The following is a 20,227-nucleotide window of genomic DNA, read 5'->3' as shown; positions in this document are numbered from 1 at the left end:
CTGGCCTCCTCTCTAGACTGGGGAAGGGGGACACAGGGCACAAAGTGGCCAGAGCACATGGCCCATTCCCCCCTCGCTGTCCTCTCTCCCTAACCCCAAGCATTCCAAGGCCCAGGAAGGAGGACGCAGGGGGCAGAGCCAGGTTTAGTCTAGGTCTGCTGCCCCTCGGGGGAGCAGAACCCCACGGCTGTCCCCAGACTCCGACAGGCCCAGGCAGGCACAACCAGCCTTGAGGCCGAATCCTCACTTTAAAGGGCTGTTCAGCACCAGGGAAATCATGGCAGAGTGCTGAATAATTAACCAGAAGGCAGCTCCAGTGTAGACACAGGGACATGCCTCCCTTTACACAGCTGTCTGGCTCGAAAAAGGGAAACCAATTATGTCTCCCCTCTGGCAGAGGCTGAGGCAAGGCTGAAAACGGGCCCCCCAGGCTTTGTCCATCGCGGGTGCAGGCAGCCCGGTACAGCCGGGGAGACCCAGAGCGTGGCAGGAACGACCGCAGGTGGGGCGGTGGGGTGGGTTGTGGTTCCTCATTGCCCACCCCCACCCCCGACCCCCGCCGGCCCTGGGCCCTGCAGAGCCGCTGGAAGCCATTCTGCAGCACCGCACCTCTGGGCCACTCATGAAGGGAGGACGCAGGTTGGGGTTTGCATCAACCACTAGAACCAACCCACCGATGAGGCAGGCTTCCCCCTAACCTGCGTGTCCATCAGGCCAGGTCATCACTGTGCTTTCTACACGAACACACCAAAGGTCCGGTTTCCTAACAGACCCCAGGCATCTTGGGAACCGAGAGACACTTCCCCCCAGGTGGCAGGCCCCAGGGATTAGCCATCCAGCCCAGGGAAGCAGCAGCCGGCTGAAATTCCTGAGGAAATGTCTTGAGACCAGCTTTCAGCCTTGACTCTAAATGATCTCGCCTCACAGGGTGTGTGATAAGCTGCCCAATCTGGTCCCACCTACAGGTCCACAATCCAGCTGTATCTCCGAATCTGGAAATTTCAGGCATTAGAAAGGTAACAAGATGCATATACATAGGTCTGGTACGAGCACCAGTGTGGTTGAAAGTGGAACCGTACAGGTCAAGGCTTAATTCTGCTTTGCCTGGCTGGCTGGTATTAGAAGGTCATAGGTAATGTCGAGGGGATCTCACCTCTCGCCATCCGGGTGGGCAAGTTCTGGGACCAGATCCCTGGGCAGGCCCTTATCTCTCTGAGCCTCAGGGCCCGCATGGTGAGGAAGGGGCAATGCCTGCCCGTCCTTCAGTGGGGATGGATCAAAGCAACACCCGCATGCTCACTTTACCACTTCTGCCTCGCTCCAGACTCTTCTCAGAGAGTCCTCCAAGAACCTGCTTCCATCTCATTCTCCACAAGCTCAGGGGAGCCTCTGGTGCTCAGAGCTGATCCACAGACCACTCGGCCTCAGCAAGAAGTTCTCAGGCTCACCTGCTGATCTCACAGTCAGTGGTCTCTGCTCCCTGCTTCCTCGATGCTCTCTCTTACCCCCACACTGGAGGTGGCCTGGGTTCCTGTCTCTGGCCTTTCCTGCTTCCTCACAGTCTGTGCTCTTGCCATAGTCCCCCCTTCTCCAGGTTGATACAGATCTGCAAGGAATCTCTCTGCCAGGGGCAGAACCCAAGGGGCCCTAGTGCAAAATGAAAATGCGGTACCCTTGCTTGAAAGTTTTTAAGAATTTCAAGATGACAAACCAGGAGCAGAGCATTAAATCGAGGGGACCCTTCAAGCCTGGGGCCGCACACAACGGGCACTAAATCAGTCTCGCTTGCCATTCATGCATGCCTTCTGCTCAGTCCACTCCTTCCAGCTGTGCCCTCCAACTCCCAGTTCTTTCAGTCCTCCAGTCTGGAAAGATTAGCATCCTGGTGAAAGGATGAAGGAGCCAAGAAGCAAAGTGGACTCTCCTTAGCAAAGTCCACCACTGGCTCCTGGCACCTACAGGGCCCAGTGATTTGCATCTGCCCAGATCTTCAGCTCTCCATCCCCGGCGGTTGACACTGACTCCCTCCCCGGACTCACCCTCCTTGGAACTCTCTAGACTCTCCCAGCAGTGCCCTGTCACATGTCATCGCTGATCTTTACCTAGGATGAATTTGGATCCTCATGTGTGATTCAAGGGCATTATGAACACACAAGGACCAAGATTCAGTTTTTTTCTCCTCCTAACTTCTCAATCCGTGTCACACCCTGCTTGGAGTGGGGAGTCCAGTAGGTGCTCAGTTCTGGAGTCAGGGGTCCTCAGAAACATGATGTGCTGTCAGTCAATAAGGTGCTTGGGTCCCCTTAGCTCAAGGAGGCCTCAAGTCCCATTTCCCTTTCTCATCTATCCCTTCCCAGAGCCTCGTGGGCAGATGTGGGGGACAGAAAGGCAAGGTGCATCCTGAAGTCTGATGTGTCCTCCAGTGGAGTGACATGTCATTTCATTGGAGTGCTTAGGACGTATTGTATCAGTGTGGGTCAAATTAGCCCTAGCGACAGCTCTGGATCTGTCCTAAAACACTCGAGAAGCAGAACTCCAAAGGACCTCCCTGCTTCCAAGTAACTATATGCCAAAATGAAAACCAACACTTTTTACATGAATGGAAAAGTCTAGCACTCAACAATGTAAAATGTGTTGTCCGGCATTGCAATAAAAATCAACCTAGGAGTCTATACCCAATGCAAATTTCCTTCATGAATTAAGTAAAAATACTTTTTTAGACAAATAAAAGCAGATAGAATATATTGCCAGCAGACCTGCACTGTATGAAAATCTAAAATTCTAAAGACAGAAGGAAAATACCAAAATGTGGATCTACACAGAGAAGTGAAGAATGCTGGAGATGGTAAGATGTGGGTAAAAGAGACTTTTCCCCCTTCTGTTTTATCTCTTAGAAAGAAAACAATTTAAAACAAAAATATTTATGCGTATATAAAAATAAAATGTACTCCAATAGCACAAAGAGGAAAGTGGAAATACAGTTGTAAGGTTCTTACATTCTACATGAGGTAGATTGCAGTTTTATATATATATTACATATCTATATATTATGTATATTACATAAATAAATACAATGTGCTATAAATATATATATAAAACCATCCCTATAGCAACCACTAAAAAATTAAAGATGAACAACCAGTAAGCCAATAAAAAGTGCTCAGTTAAACAAAAAGAACATAGTAAAGAGGGGAAAACAAGAAACATGAGACAAATAGAAAACCAGAAAGATCGTAGATTTAAATTCAGCCATGTTGATAATTACACTAAATGTATTTGACCTAAAATACTGCAAATAAAAGGCAAAGATTTGCAGGTTAGGAAAAATAAAGCAAGACCCACTATATGCTGTCCATAAAAAGGAAACAAAACACCCAAAAACAAAACAACTCTACCTTAAATATAAAGACACAGATAGGTTAAAAGTTAGGATGGAAAAAGAAATACTCCCATCAATCAAAGAAAGCTAGAGTGGCTATATCACACAAAGTAGAGTTTATGACAAAGAATCATTTACCAGTGATAAAGAGGAGCATTTGAATATGATGAAAAAGGTCAGTCCATCAGGAGGACTTAACAATCTTAAATGTGTATGTGTCTAACAACAAACCTTCAAATTTCATGAAGTAAAGCCGATAGAACTAAAAGGAGAAATAGGCCAACCCACAATTCTAGATTTCAATACTCCTCTCTCACTAACTGATACGAGACAGAAAATCAGTGAGGATACAGAAGACTTGACTGACATTAATAAGCAACTGGGACTGACGTGTAGAACACTTTGCCAACAACTGCACTTTTGCAGCACTCACAAAAACATTCACCAAAAAGGCCATTAGCTGAGCCATAAGAAGAGCTTTGGTAAGTTTTAAAGATTTCAATTATACAAAGCATGATTTCTGGACAAATCAGACCTGCACTAGAAATAAGTAACAGAAACTTATGTGGAAAATCCTCAAATATTTGGAAAACACTTTTCATTGAAACATGACATGCTCTAGCTTTTAAAAGGATCACTGAACCTGCTGTACAGAGAACAGATAAGAAAAAGGCAAGGGCAAAAGCAGCAAGACCATCCAGGAGGCATTTAGTCGTCCAATTGTGATGATGGCATCATGGACTAGAGTGTTAGCAGGGAACGCAGTAAGAACAGGTCCTTTTTTGAATGGTGCATAAGATTTGCTGATGGCTTGGATATTGGAACCATAGAGGGAAGGATACCCAGGTTCTTGACTTGTGCAAAAGGTTTAGAGCCACTACTGATGAGAAGGGAAGCTTTAAGAAGGTAAGGATTTGAAGGGAAGGTTTAAGTTTTGAGCATGTAAAAACTTAGGTGCTTATTAGACACATCCATATCGATAAGTCAAATAGGTTTTTGGAATCAGATGTTCCTAGAAAGTAGGCTACATATATTTTTCGGTTCTATCTGCATGTAAACTTTAGACTGAATGGGATGACCAACAGAAAGTGCAGAGAATGATCCAGATATGAACCCTGGGTTACTCCAAGTTCAGAGGTTGGGAGAAGAGCCAGTGGGATGAAGAACAGCGAGGTGGAAGTGCGGTCCAGAACAATAGGACGTTTATGAAGAAGGGTGACCAACTCATCAAACGCTACCATGGGTGAGAAGCTGACTACTGGGGTTAGTGGTCACCAGGGGCTAAGGTTGCGATGGGGAGCTGAAAGGGAGGAAGTGCAAACAGGTACAGATTTCTTTTTGGCTTTACAGTAATGGTTACACAACTGAGAATACAGTGAAAAGCATTGAACAGTACAACTGGTGAATTGTGTGCTATGTGGATTACATCTCAAAGCTGGTTTTAAAAACTGACTACTGGTTTTTACCACATGGAGGTCACTGCTGACCTTGAGCAAAGCAGTTATAGTGGGGTGACAGCAGCAAGAGCCTGATTGGAAGGGTTCAAAGAGCAAAGATGAGCGAGAACAATAAAGACATCTCTTTAAGGTAGGGGAATAAATTCACATTTGTTTTACTTGCTGTTAGGAATGAACTAGCAGTGAAGTGAAGATTGATGGTGCAAGAAAGAAGAGAACGAGTAGTCCTTGTGGCTGCCTCACTCATCCCCATAAAGCCTCAAGATGTGAGTAAGGGAACTGATTTGGGATCACACAACGAGGAGCAAGGGCAGGGCATGAGGACTCAGATGAAGGTGGGAGGGTGAAGAGGGAGACTGTGGCAGTTCTAATGGCTTCAGTTTATTCCATTATCTGGGAGCATGGTGACAAGCCAAGTGAGGGAAGCAATGAGTTGGGGAAATAAAGTACAATTAATGGGGCTTGGGGCCACCTGAGACTTGTGGTCGAGTTCAAGGCAGGGACAGTCACAATGATATCTTTCCAGTCACACCTGGCAGCGCAGGTGCATGGCACATGCAAAGTTGTGAGTCACCCAGGCTGGGTCTGTACAAGGCTACATTCAGAAGAAACAGAAACATGGGACGCGGTTTATATTGCTGAACACCAATATGCCACTTTATTATTTGGATTTTTTTTTTCCCATTTGTCACATACCTGTCAATGTTTACACAATGAGGAAAATCAACCAGCAGTGGAAGCGACTGACCAAATCAGCTGATAATTCTGTACCCTCTTAACACACATCAATTCTTACTTGGTAGGGATATCTTTACTTTGATTCAGTCTCACAGCTATTCTTAAAATCGGTGTCAAGATTGTCACATCTTTAAATACAGACAGAATTGCCAGAAGTACATAATTTTATATATATATATGTATATATATATATGTGTATATATATAATATATGTACACACACATACAGAAAAATACAAGACTAATTGTTTTTCCACAATATTTAATTTACACACTACTATAACTCTATGCAATTTCTGAAGACAGGTTAAGGGGTACAAGAAACTGTTTAGAGCTAGTAAATAGTTTGGTCCAATATTATCTTAATGTAATGGTTATTTGCTCCCTCCCTTTTATGTGACGACATACTATGACATACAACACATGCACAATCATTCACTTATGAACAAATGAGTAAGACGCCACTCAGACTAACATCTGTATACCCAGAGGGTCAACCAACCACACACAACTAATAAGGCTATAATACAGCTATGCAGCATAAACGGTCAACACTGCTGATCCTAAAGTGAGCACCATATATACATCTGAATATAAAAAACCATTGAAAACCAAACACATACGGGTTAGTTAAAAGGTGCCATTCCAAGGCTATACATAATCACAGGAAGAAGTATTTACATTACTTGGAAAACAGCTGCAACAAAGAGTTTATTGCCAATGCCCTTTATAAACTTCTCTCCTACGTTTAATACAGATGTTACGCTCACTATCTATGTGAACCACACATCTTATTTCTGGCCCTTTATAAGATCCCTGCTCAAGAATTTCAAGCAAATATGTTCTATGGCTTCACCCACACATCTTTTCTGGTAGCTTTCAATTATAAATATCACAATGAACTAGAGCTGTAGCTTAAAACATATCTAGCCTAGGTCTAGAAAGCAAAATAAGTATTTTAGGTATCATCTTAGTTTAGTAAGTATATTGTGAAATTCAGAGTTCAGAGTAAAATCTATGAATCCTAAGTAGCAGAGTCAGTGTGTACTTGGAGAAACCGTGACCAATGAAATGCAGTCCTTTGGTGCTCTGCCCACTCTACAGACAAAGTGACTGTCACTTCAGAGCCACGAAGGAAAGCTGCTGAGTGTGGGAAGGTCCCCCTCCCCCAACTCCGCCCAGCCACATCCTATCACCAATGTGGATAAGGGTTGCTTTGAAGACCCCCAGGGCACAGCCTGAAAAAGAAGCATCTGGCCCCTTCCAAAATTAGCAATCTGCAATATACTGCGTCTTACAAGATAAAATGCCATGAAAGATGATTATCTGGTCAAAGTAGTCTTTGTACAGGAACAGTTTAAAGCAAGAGTTCTTTGATTATTGTTTTGGCAGGAAGGCAAAGTGAAAAACACTCCCAGAAAAAAAAAAAAAAAAGCGAAAACCAAAACGACAACAACAACAAAAAACAAAGCAGGCTTTGTGCATTTTTGTTTGCTGTATGTGTGAATTTTGGTCTTTTATATGTGTTTTTGACCAGCCAGTTTTCATAGCTTACTAAGCTAAAGGACATAGTAGAATGGAAAAAACAAGAGAGACAGCCTAATTACCAAACTCCTAAAAATCAAATCCCAGTAGTTTTTTTTTTTTTTTTTTTTTTTAATTTATAGGGTTTAGACTTTGCCAACCTCTGTGTGCACCTTTGCTCCCGTATTAGGCCCTACAGTTTCTTCTATCTACATGGTTTTAAAGGAAAGCCTAGGGTGAGCCCTCTAGGAAGGAATTTACACCGAGCATCTGTTTGTTCTGTTAGACAGACTATACACTCTATAAGTAGAGTTAAGACACCATCAGTTCACTTCATCACATTACAAAATAGGATTGTCTGCTTGTAATTTATCACTACGGGGAAGCCGCCTTATAAATCGAAGTACTTCATATCACCTCGTACAAAACAAGAAAATCTTTTTCAGTTACATTTTAAGAGCCCAAACTTGTTTTCGCACTATAGCTTAAGACAAACAGGTGTGGGTGTGTTGAAATCATGGTTTTAAGGTTCTCAGTGCAGACCCCCACTGTACTCTGCTCCGCACAGGCCTCGGAAGGTGGGGCGCGCATGCGCTCACAGGCTCCAGGCCTGTCGGCATCACCACGTTATTGCTTTGGTTCTGTCTCAGACACCACAGAGTGTGCCTCCGAGCACGGAGTCCCCGTTAGCACAGAAGGTCAGGACAGGAATTTAGATTTTTCACAAGGAAACAAAAGCATTTTTTTCTCTAGATTAAGTGCAGAACACCAAATTTCTAAGTGCTCCATTTATATTAGGTTCCAAATATACATTTTAATTTAATCCTGATCCTCCACATTAAAATTATAAATGTAAAAATTACACAACAGACTTCTCGGCTGGAAAAGAAGTGTCTAGCAGCATGCACAAAGACCATGCATTGTCACATCGTCAGGCGAAGAAATGAAAAGGTAATAAATAACTGCTCCTAACGCCCACTTTAAAGAGTAAAACCAAAAAGAGAAGAGTGAAGCGAGCCAGTCTTCACCACTTCGAGCAGGAAGAGTGCCCAGTGGCCAGAGCAGGCTGCAGTCAGATGACATGGCAGCAGCTGGCCTGGCTGGAGGCGCACAGCAGCCCGTCCTTAGGGTTCCGCTGGATGTTCACAGAGATGGTCTTTTCACACAGAGGTAGCTGTAGCACATTATTTTTCAGGTTCTTGCTCTTTATCCGTTCTAACTCAGTGCTGCTGTCTGCCACGTGGTCAGAGAAGAACTTTATGCTGCCCACGCCTGAGGCCTGGCCCGCGTTCCCCGTGGAGCTGATGCACATCTTCCACGTGGACTTCTCCTGGACCTTGACGCTGGAGAAGGACAAGCCGCCCTGCGGGTCGAGAATGTACTTGGCGCCGCCGTGCAGCTGGGAGCCGAGGCAGAGGCTCATGAGTTTGAGGCTCTGCACCAGCTCGCCGGGCCCGGGGCCGGCGCAGCGGCGCGTGCTGCCCGATGTGCTGGTGGGCTTGCCGCCCGAGCCACCTGCAGGGCTGCCCCCGCCTGCGTTGTTCTCGCTCGGGCTGGCCTTGTCCGCACCGCTGCTGCCGGCGCTCGGCTTGCCCTGGCCCCCGCCATCGCCCTCGCTGCCAGGGGGCCCCTCGCTGCTATCCCGCCGGTGCCAGGAGTAGGTGAAGCCGCTGTCTTTGTCCAGCCGCCGCCGGCTCTCGGAGTCATCGTCGCTGGTCTCTGAGCTGCTACAGCTGGAGCCACGGCCCTGGCTTTTCCTGCGGTGGTAGCGCTTGTGCACCGTGCCTGGGGAGGCGATGTTCATCTTGAGTCGGCTCAGCTTGGGGGGCAGGTTCTCATCCATGTCGAACTCATCATCTGACTCCCCTTCCTCAAAGATCTGGTTGAGGACGGGAGCGCTCTTCCTTGACGTCAACCGGTTGGTCACTGAGGGCTTCCGGCGCAGAACCACTTGTGTCGAGAGGGACATAGGCTTCTTGTCCTCCTCATCTTCCTCTTCGTCCTCCTCCACGCGGAACAGGCACTTGCGCCCGCTGGCCGTGGTTTTCAAGCTCGCCGAGGACACCGTGGAGAGTGCCGGTCCAGCCAACTCAGGGAGGTCGTCCTTTTTAGATGAGTCACACAGGCCTTTGCTCCTGTGGCCATTGAGGACATTGTCGGCAGCCCGAGCAGGAGACTGAGGGACAGTCGCATGGGACAGAGGAGTGGCCGTGAGATCATCCTCAAGGTCCTGGGGTACATCAATTTTGGTGGGCCATGACTGTCTGTGTAAACAGATTGGAAGAAGAAAGCCATGTAATAATATGCAGACTTTACTCAAACTACATCACATAACACTGACTGGGGCAAAATCCACAGACTAAGAAAAGAAATATATAAAAGAGAAAAGAAAAAAAGAAAAGAAATAGTAGCTTCGCAAACCCATTCAACATCCTATAAAGATCAGCAAGGACACCAGCAAGGACACCAGCAGGGCACATGTGCTTCTGAAACATGGCTCAGTCTGTGGCTAACCAGGCAGATAAGAACTTCATCAGAGCTGCCAGGACAAGAGGGCCAAGAGCTATACTCCATCTTCCATATAAGTCTTACACAAGAAAAACAATTTTAAAAAGCACAAGGGAGATCACCAAAGCAAAACCAAAACACCACACATTTTTGTTCCTCTGGGTCTTAGGTCACAACCTTTGAAGGCATATGGTTTGCTAATAAAATTCACCTAAATATATATATATATATATAATTCACCTGAAATTCCCAGTCTTCCAGATATGACGGGATGGTGTAAAAGTTTTGTTTATAAAAATAAATAGAAATAGTTCAGTGGATTAAACATAGGAATACGGCAAAGAAAAGTCAATGTGCATGGGCACACATACAACTCTTCTTCATCAATTAAAAAAACATGATGCTAAATATGAATCCATGTATTTTTAAATGTCCACCCAAGTGTAGTAAGTAACAAATCCACAATTATTTAAACTTTGATTTTACTCCCCAGTCTAGTGTCACTCAAGTAATAAGAACATTGCTTGGCAGCCAAAGAAAAATATTTTTGAAAATGAGGTCTCTAGCCTGTTTTGGAATACTTTACTGTCCTCTCTGTCCAGGGGAATAGTAGATGCCAGAGATCTTTAAAACAGCCACTTCCACACTACAACACTTTCATTTCACACCAATTATGTTACCCTACAAGTAAAACACAATTAAATCTATAGCTCTGAAAAACTCACAGGAATTTATAACAGACATCTTTCCCCCAACACAGAGCCTCCTCCTCTTTGTCCATGCAGTGGACAAAGTTCTTAAAAGCTGAGTGTTGGATAATGTCTCTGAGGTCATTAAGTGTCTCTAGACAAGTCATCTGCCCCCATCATCACAAATGCACGAAGCCTTGGTGATGCCTGTGGCTCTGGAGAACGGCACTCCCAGTTCGTGGAAGAGCAGCCCCGCCCCTCACGCCCGCAAACAACCTCGGGGCCCTGCACTGGTGGCGGCCCAGGTGCCAACTGTGTCTGACCCGCCAGAGTGGCAGCCAGCGCCGTCCAGGCTGAGGGGGCCCACACAAGGTGGAGTCTCTTCTCTCCCCACCTCCTACCCCACCTGAAAAGAAAGCGAAAACAGGATGGGTGGGTACGGCCACTAGGCTGGCTCCTCCACGGGCCACTTCTGAACCAAAGGCTCTGATTTACAGGAGTAAGTTGAGTCATTCAACTGCTCACACTAACCAAGCACACATCTGAGCTCCATGTTGTGCCGAATGAAGTATGTGATCTTCACTGCCACAACACTGGAAGCAAATTATGGCTTAGCTTGACAAAAGAGAGGAGAGATGGCTAAACAAGAATTACAGAGGAGTCACGGGGACAGAATAATTCACAGGGCCTGAGCGCTTCTCCGAGCCAGCACTGCGGGGAGAGCCAGAGAGGGGTGAATGCACTTTATCACTTCATCCCCTCAGCTCTCCACAAGTTGGCACCATGTTCCTCCCCCAAGATCATGCAGGCTGGGTCCCAAGGCTACCACCCTGCCCCTCCACCCCATCCCCAGGGGCAACCTTGGAAGCTTCTGAATGGCTACTGCCCAGCCTGGCCTCTGGTCTAGCCTCAGGGATTCTCCTCACTCCCTGGGGCCAGAGAGGATGCTGGCACCAAGCCCTCCAGTGCTGGGGTCCTCTGCTAACACGCAGGCCATGCCATGCTTCGGGTCCACCCTGGCAGGACCCAAAGGAGGCGCTCTCTCTGCAGCTGTGGCTCCCTGGCTCACCCTGCCTACCCCACCCCGAAGAGCTGCAATTGCTTCCACATCTGTCTCCTGATTCAGTCCAGGGTCCTGAGCCCCAGGTCACTCTGACCTAAAGGCATGTCCACTGACAGAACTAATTCAGGTCCAGGGTTTTGACAATAAAGTCACAGTGACAGTAAAAAGAAGGCAAGGAAGCAGATGCGCCACCTGCCCTGGGCTGGGGAGGAGGCGAGGCCCACTCCACTCTGGTATCCCCAGGAGGATAAAAGGAAAACTTGAGGGAAGGCTCTGATATTTCTTTATAACCTCCATGGACTTTGTAGCTTTTATAATAAGGACAACCAACTTAAATCATTTACATATGTGATCAACTTTAGATTGAGTTCTGATCTATTCTACCAAAAACGGCTCAAATCCAAATATTCCGTTCTCTAAGGCTGGACTGACTCCAGACTTGGTGGCCTGATGTGTGGTGACTGTGCTCTTCCCCATCGGGGGGCTCAGGTCAAGACTAGGATGACCTTACCACTTGAAGTCACCATCCTGGTTGGTCTCAAGCCTGAATCCCTGGCTCCTTGGGATGCAGTCCTCTTCCACACAGACAGCAGACAGCCTGCCTAGGTTTCATTACAGAAGCCTCCATCTACGATCTAAACGAAGTTACTAAGTCAACTTTCCAGTTCTAGACTTCTAAATCTTTATTCTTTGGCCACCCAGCAATGTTCTTTTTTTTTCTCTTCTCTGTTCCTACATCCCAAGTAACAACCTATACATGGTAAGCTGACTGCAAGTAATTTAAATCCAATGGCTTTCTGCCTATTTTAAATAATTATTATTATATATTCACACACAGATATTTGTATATGGATGTACACATAGAGAATGTTCAGAATTGGGAACATCCTTTTGTTTTTGAATCACTACACTTCCATGGATTACTTTATCTGAAGAGGGAGATAAATTCTACAGAACTTTCATAGTGGTGATGTAAAAATGTAATCCTTTCATCCTTTGATTTTAAATGGAAAGCTAATATGGCAGAAGAAAAAGCAAGGTGGGAAAGAGGGAGCGGGAGGAAGGGAGAAGGAGGAAAAAATGGGATAGAGCATATTTATGACTTGGCCGAAGACACCAGTGGTGGTGAAACGGTCATAACAGTGACAGCGAACACCTAGAGTCCAGCTAAGGAGGTGGATGTATTATACTCCCATTTCACAGACCAGGAAGCTGAGTCAAAAAGAGGTGAAGTGATCTCTCAAGGTCAAGAAGCCAAAAAATCAACTAGCTGATCTGTCAAGTCACTGAAATCCCGAGATAATATCATGGCACAGAAATGCCCTAAATGTTCTTAAAAATTATTTCAAGTAACATAGGGAAAATTTGGTCCTGTTTCTGGAATGAAAACTTGAAGAAAATAACACATTAATACATATAAGATCTGGAAGAGTTTAATGAAAATAGTTGACACTCTGCTTGAGGCTGCTTTTCCAAATATGTTTTCCTGGCCAGGCCAGCAGCCACAGCCCCACTCCCCTGAGCCCAGGAAGGAAGGTGTCCTTGGTGACAAAGGAACAAGACTCCCCACACAGGAAGAGCCCATGCGTGGCCTCTCCAATGAGGCCGTCACCACTGTTTATACTCTCAGGCCCCAAAGAGTTATTAGGAAGCATATTTTTTAAAGGGGTTCTCTATTTCAAAATGTTAACTTACTAAAATCAGTGAAGGTTTTTTTCTCACCTAAACTGGGCCTTGATATTGCTAGGACTTGCAGATCTGGTTTGTATTTCTTTCTCTTGCTTCTCCCTCAGGATCCTTTCAGCAAGTAAGAAGTAAGTGGCTGTGATATGATTATACCTGTTGGTTTCCAGGGCCCTAAGGAAAATAAGGGAGAATAAATGTAAGCCACATCAGCAGGTTTGCTTTTTTATAAGTAGAACTCATTTCCCCCCACTAAAGTACAAGCAAATAAAATCCAATGATCTGGAATCTTTAAAATTATTAAAAAAAAAAAAAAACCACAAACAAGAAGAAAAACCTAGTAGTTATTTAGATCACTCTTGAAATTCTAAAAAACAACTACATAAAAATGTTCAGTAAGAAAAATCCAAAATGCGAGAGCAGCTGAGCTGGATGTCAGTTTTCAATGCATAAAAAAGGTGATGAAGCTTTCCAAGAATGTATGCATTATACAAAACTTTAATCTGTGTCAAAGTGTTCATTTTCATTAAGTTGGCTTACTTGATTCCATCAGAAGTACAAAATGAGCTGTATGAATGTGCACTGAAATAGTAGCATCAATCAGAAAAATAAGGGTAAGTTTTTATTTTTATACCCTTTACATTTAATGAATTACTAATGTAACTGAGACCATATCATTAGCCTCTTCTTTGAATAAAATCAGCATATTCGTTCATCCACTTCAAAAGAGTGCTCCAAGTCCCTAGTCTGAACAGGCACCCTGCAGGCCAGCTCAGGACATTCCGCCCATGGGGCACATGGCCACCTATCCTCCCGCAGCTGGCCTGGCCTGAGGACTGCACAAGAGCGCTACAAAGGGTCTATAAGGGCCCAGACACCGTCATCGTGAGTGAAAATACAAAATGAACACTTAGGAAAGAAGCAATACAGGGATCCCTTTTCACAAAATTAACAGGGGGGCGTCACAGCTAATGAGGCAGGGCAGACTTAACTCTAAAAGTTAAGAGCCCTGATGAAACTCAGGGCTCAGAATGACTTCGAGTGGTGCCCTAAGCTGAGTACCAGCTAAGGGCACTGGCTTCTTCTGACAGGACCAAAAACATGTGGCTTTGAGTTGAAGCATCGTGCTCAGGAGGAGGAGCTCAGATGCAAGCCACGAGCAAGAGCTGAGGCCAGCTGGGGGCCCTGAGCTCCGGCCTCCCAGCCCCTGCTTCACCGTGCACCTGCCCACTAGTGCACATGCAAATGGAGTCACCTGAACCAATGAGACTGACCCTCCCTGCAGATAGATCATTGAATTGACATGAATCAAATAGTTCTAAATGACACCGCTGCACGTATTCATTTAAGCTAAGAACATTTAGCCAATTCAGAGAGATACAAATAAGCCTTCTATGCACTCAAAATGAAAAACCACTTTCTACACATTCTTAAAACAAGTGTCCTTGGCAGGCACAGCCAAGTGTCCTGCTCTCTCTGTTCATTTAGGTCATTAAGTATGACAACTCATAATGCAGCTGGAAATCTGCTGAAATTTGTACTTAAACCAAAATTTTGAATCTGAATTTTTTGTTTGTTTTTTTTTTTTGCCTCCCCACCACTCTGCCCTGAGTAACTCCTCTTTTCATCATACCTGATGGTTTCATTCAACAGGTTAAAGAACACTTTGACTTTTCATTTGTGGAAATATTTCATGATTTTCTAGACAGGACCTCTTATAGAAATAAATCATTACTAAAACAAAGCAACTGCATCTTTATATTATCCTTGATTCCAAACTTCTCAGATTATTAAAAACTGGCTTTGGTTTTAAATGACTTAATTAACAATTTTGTATCTTGTGGGTTGCAGGTTGCTCCAGCAAGGGTTCTGAAGGGCCAGAAAGTAAACATTTTATAGGCTTTGTGGGTCTGTGGTCTCTCTCACAACTACTCTGTCTGATACTGTAGCACAATGTGGCCAAAGACAATACCCAAGGCATCTGGCATGACTGCAGTCCACTAAAACTTCCCTTACAACAATGTGTGACCAGTCGCATGTGTCAACCTCTGAATTAGAGAACTGTGGTCTGCCCCATTCTCCCCACTCACTGTGGGGAGCAGAGGGAGACACAACAATGAAGATGATGCTATCGAAAAGACATGTACTGGGATACAAAAGAAGCTACTCCAATCCAGCCCAACAGGAAGGGAGAGAGGCCACAGCATTTGATGACACCACCCAGCAATGGTGTACTTATTCACTAGCATAAAAATAAAAACAACACAACAATAAAACCTATGAGACAGACACTGGGCCAGGAACTCTAGAAATAAATGACATGACTTCTGCCAATTGGGAATGCTACTCATTACAGCATCCACAGGCCCTGACAAGCTAAGAGGAGAGACCATTCCAAGAATCCTAAACCCATGGCCCCGTGCTGGTGAGTGCTGACATACTCCACAATGGCGTCGCGGTCTGCTATGTCCCCGAGCACCATGCGCTGAATGATGCTGTTGTGTTCCTCCTCTGAGAGGTTTTTGTACGACACGAGGGGAATGTTATACTTTGTTGCTGGTGAAGGGTCCACTCCCTGAAGCCAAGGATGATTTTCAATCTCTTCTAAGGAGGCCCTTCTCTTGGGATCTCTCTGTAGCATCCGTGTGATCAGGCTGGAAAGGAAGGTAAGTCCACTGTTAGAGCAAACTGTTGGCAGGGCTTAGTAATGGTGGATTATTTTATTAATCAGAATTCTTTCCTACATTTATGCCATCAAATCTCATTAGGCTCACTAGTGGTGGTGGTAGTGTGGCAGATGGTAATAAAGAAAATTTAGTGCCATCAGATTCATAAATAGAAAATCACAACTGCCAGGGGCACCTGGGTGGCTCAGTGGGTTAAAGCCTCTGCCTTCGGCTCAGGTCATGATCTCAGGGTCCTGGGATTGAGCCCCGCATCGGGCTCTCTGCTCAGCAGGGAGCCTGCTTCCTCCCTCTCTCTCTCTGCCTGCCTCTCTGTCTACTTGTGATCTCTGTCTGTCAAATAAATAAAATCTTAAAAAAAAAAAAAGAAAATCAGAACTGCCAGATATACTGGTAAGCCAAACAGCTTCCTATCATCTTGAATTAGCTCTAGATATCAACATCTGTTGCTGAATTAACTGTGGCTTAGTGGCATGCCAGAACCAGATATAATGATCAATGATGATATACAAAATACAGTACATGAGCCAACTTCTGCTTCAGAAAGAATAAATGATCCTGATGAAAACAATCAAAATGCCACAGGCTTTTAAAAATATATTTTGTTTTGGGCGCCTGGGTGGCTCAGTGGGTTAAGCCGCTGCCTTCGGCTCAGGTCATGATCTCAGGGTCCTGGGATCGAGTCCCACATCGGGCTCTCTGCTCGGCAGGGAGCCTGCTTCCCTCTCTCTCTCTCTCTCTGCCTGCCTCTCTGCCTACTTGTGATCTCTCTCTGTCAAATAAATAAATAAAATCTTTAAAAAAAAAAATAAAATAAAAAATAAAAATATATTTTGTTTAAATGCATTGTGTGGCCCAATAAATAAATATATATATATATATATATATATATATATATATATATATATGGAAGGAAGGAGACTCAACAGGAAAAAAAACGGAATAAAAGCAGGAATTTTAGGAGGCAAATGACAAAGCTAACCTTTGACCCGAAGGCTTCTGCTTTGGTTTTGAAAGCTATACTGAGTGCAAAAAATAGAATATAATGTGTAGGCAGGGAGTACAACTAGAGCCCTCATAAAGAACTAGGGTCCCAGCTTCAGTGGCAGGGGGAATGAGAAATGAGAAACCAATCTGTTACGATATCAAGAAGGAAAACTGCCTGCCTCACCAGTGGCTGTGGAGGTAGGGCAGGGAAATCTCTTCTAAGAATTTCTAGCCACATGCTGGTCCTCACACACATTTGTGGTCCATATCAATGATATCTGTGTGGTACATGTCAGGAAGAAGTTAATTTCAGGTGGTTTTAAAGCTGGAGTGCTCCTAAGTAACCAGAGTAGAGAAGGAAATGTAAAACCTTTCCCTAGGAACATAACTTAAAAGAACTTCCCACATAATATTATAAGGAATATGACCTCATAGTCAAAAAATACCAAGGAAATAAGTACTAACAAAAACTAGTAATACATGATGGCAAAATCAGAATGCAAAGTCCTCAAATACTGAAATTTTCAGACACAGAAGATAACTATGTTGAATATGTTTAAGACATGGAGAAGCGTGAAATACAAAAAAGACTGAAAAAAAAAAGCGATAGACAAATTTTTTAAATTAGATATAAAGAGAATTAATGAATTGGAAGACAGAGCCAAGGAAATAACCCTGCACTAGTGGACTAAGAGAAAATATGAAGAGATGAAAAGACAAGGAGAGAGTGAAAATACCTAACATATATCTAATCAGAGTTCCAGAAGGGAATAAAGGAATGGGCAAGAAACTATATTTGAAATTATCATAGCTAAAGATTTTCCAAATTCATGGACGAACACAAATCCTGACCCAGGAAGCCTAACACATCCTAAGCAGAATGAGTAGAAGCTCTTAGAGCAGCCTGAGAACAGACAAACACCTGAGCAAGAACAATAACAACACGAATAGATGATATCCCAAAAGCAACAAGACATATCAGAAGATGTGGTAACATCTTCAATAACCTGAGAGAAAACTGTCCACACCTAGAATTCTACACTCAATGAAACTTTCAAGGGCATATGTAACATAAAAAGATTTTCAATGAAAAACTAAGGAAGTCGATCACCAATAAACGTTCCTTAAAGAAATTCTAAAAGGTATAATATTAGCAGAAGAATGTGATCTCAAGTGGAAGGATATACAAAGTTTTTAATCAAGCATCTGGGTAATTCTAAACAATATTTTTACTATACAGAATAGTAATAATAACTGTTTAATTTGTGGAGATAGAAAATATTGAATGGTAAAGTGTCCTAAGGACTTTGTGTTGTTCAGGAAGACATAAAGATAAGGATTAACTATCAATTTTATTAAATTAAGCATATAGGGGACACCTGATGGCTCAGTCAGTTAAGCATCTGCCATCAGTTAAGTGTCTGCCTTCAGCTCAGGTCATGAACCCAGAGTCCTGAGATTGAGCCTCACAAAGGGGGCTCCCTGCTCAGCAGAAACTCTGCTCCTCCCTTTGCCCCTCCCTCTCCCATGCACTTTCATCCCCCCTCAAATAAATAAATGAAATTATAAAAAAATTATAATTAATTAAGCATGTAAGTATGTATGTGTGTGTTAAAACAGGAGACTCACTAAAAACAAATGACTATACCTTCTAAGCTAGTTGAAGGGAGAAAGCCAAGTAAGGGGAAAAAGAAAAATCTCTATCAATCCTAAAGAAAGAATAGACCAAAAAAAGGGGGGGGGGATGTAGGACAAATATGAAGCATATAAAAAGAGCATAAATATATCTACATCTCTCAGTGAAGACAATACGAATGAGATAAACTCTGATGAAAAGACAAAAATTCTTAGAAGGGATTAAACCCCAGCTCCCAGCTATTAAAAAAGACTTACTTAAAACCAAGACAATGAAAGGTTTAAAGTAAATGAACAGAAAACTAGATAGCACATAAATGCTAACCAAAGGAAGACTGGTGTGGCTAGCTAAAACTAGACACAGATTGACTTTAAGGCAAAAGGCATCATTAGAGATAAACAAGTGAATTACAAGTTCAATTCACCAGTAAGATACAATTTGTACCTAATACCATTGCCTCAAAACACTTAAAGCTAAAACTGACAGACCTCCAAGGAAAAAAAAAACAATAAATCTACCATCATAGTGGAAGAATCTTAGTAACTGATAAATCAAATAATCAAAAAACTCAGAAAAGATGTAAGTAATTCAGAACAGCATAATTAACAAGCTTGATCTTAAGGATTTATATATCTCTGACCCCAAAAATGGGAAAATATACATTCCTTTCCAGAACAAAAGGATCATTTACAAAAACTGACTCCATGGTAGGTGTTAAGCAAGCCTCAACAATGTGAAAAACAGCAACAAAAAACTAGTACTATATAGACTATATTCTTGGACCACAATGGAATTAAGTTAGAAATGAATAACAAGGGGCGCCTGGGTGGCTCAGTGGGTTAAGCTGCTGCCTTCGGCTCACATCATGATCTCAGGGTCCTGGGATCGAGTCCCGCATCGGGCTCTCTGCTCAGCAGGGAGCCTGCTTCCCTCTCTCTCTCTCTCTGCCTGCCTCTCCGTCTACTTGTGATCTCTCTCTGTCAAATAAATAAATAAAATCTTTAAAAAAAAAAAAGAAATGAATAACAAAAAAGTAATTAGAAAAATTTTATATATTTGGAAATTGTAAAACACCCTTCTAAAAATCTTAGCGGTCAAATACAGCATGTGAAGCTAGAAAATACTCAGAACTGAATAATAACAGGGCTATAAATCAAAACTAGTTGAGGTACCGCAGAAATGGTACAAGAAGGCAAATCTGATAGCCTTAACTATGACATTAGAAAAGGAAAGTTTGTGAGCCAAGTCTCCAACATAAGAAAAAAAGAAAAAAGAAGAGACTCAGCCCATGAAGTAGGTAGAAGGAAATAATACAGGTAAGAGAAAATTTACAATGTAAAACAAAAAAATACAAGGAAATGAATAAAGATAAAAGGCAGTTCCTTGAAAAAGACTAATAAAATTAACAAATCTCAGGCAAGACTAATCAAGACTAAAATAAGAGAAGGCAGAAATTCAATACTGGAATGATAAAGGTCAACATCCCATTGATCTATATACTTTACAAATATACGAGAGAATATAAATACTTCAGGCCAATAAATTTGAAAATTTAGATAAAATGGCCAAGCTCCTTAAAAAACAGAAGTCAGCAAAACTGACACAGGAAAAGCAGAAAACTGAATGGTTCTACAATTACTAAGAATAATCCCTCTACAGGGGAGAAATAGAGAAGGCTCCTAAGACATTACAACTGTTCTATTTCTGACTCTAGGTAACCGGTTCTACCATTCTCACATCATCAGTAGATAGAGAAGCCTATATCTGAATCCAGAGAGTTTGAATAGGTAAGATAACCATCCACCACACTGGGACTAAGATGTAGGTCCACTTGGAGAAAAGATTTCTCAAACCATCAGATTTCCTTCTTACCAGCTGAT

General features: G+C 43.3%; 1 protein-coding gene across 16 annotated transcripts in view; it reads right to left on the bottom strand.

Moving 5' to 3' along the window:
• Window positions 1-5,469: 5,469 nt before the first annotated feature.
• Window positions 5,470-20,227, bottom strand: part of SNRK (SNF related kinase) — a 57,803-nt gene continuing 43,045 nt past the window's right edge. For all 16 annotated transcript variants that reach the window (XM_047742095.1, XM_047742135.1, XM_047742036.1 and 13 more), the window contains 3 exons: window positions 15,482-15,694; window positions 13,080-13,214; window positions 5,470-9,361 (listed from right to left, as the gene is read on the bottom strand). In XM_047742095.1, coding sequence (XP_047598051.1) covers window positions 8,170-9,361; window positions 13,080-13,214; window positions 15,482-15,694 — 1,540 coding nt within the window. In that variant the 3' untranslated portion in view covers window positions 5,470-8,169. The remainder of the gene's footprint in view (window positions 9,362-13,079; window positions 13,215-15,481; window positions 15,695-20,227) is intronic.

The sequence above is a fragment of the Lutra lutra genome, chromosome 1, assembly GCF_902655055.1.
Source record: "Lutra lutra chromosome 1, mLutLut1.2, whole genome shotgun sequence".
Classification (NCBI taxonomy): Eukaryota; Metazoa; Chordata; class Mammalia; order Carnivora; family Mustelidae; genus Lutra; species Lutra lutra.
Note: the sequence above shows the minus strand (reverse complement) of the source record. Positions and strands in the feature narration are given on the sequence as shown.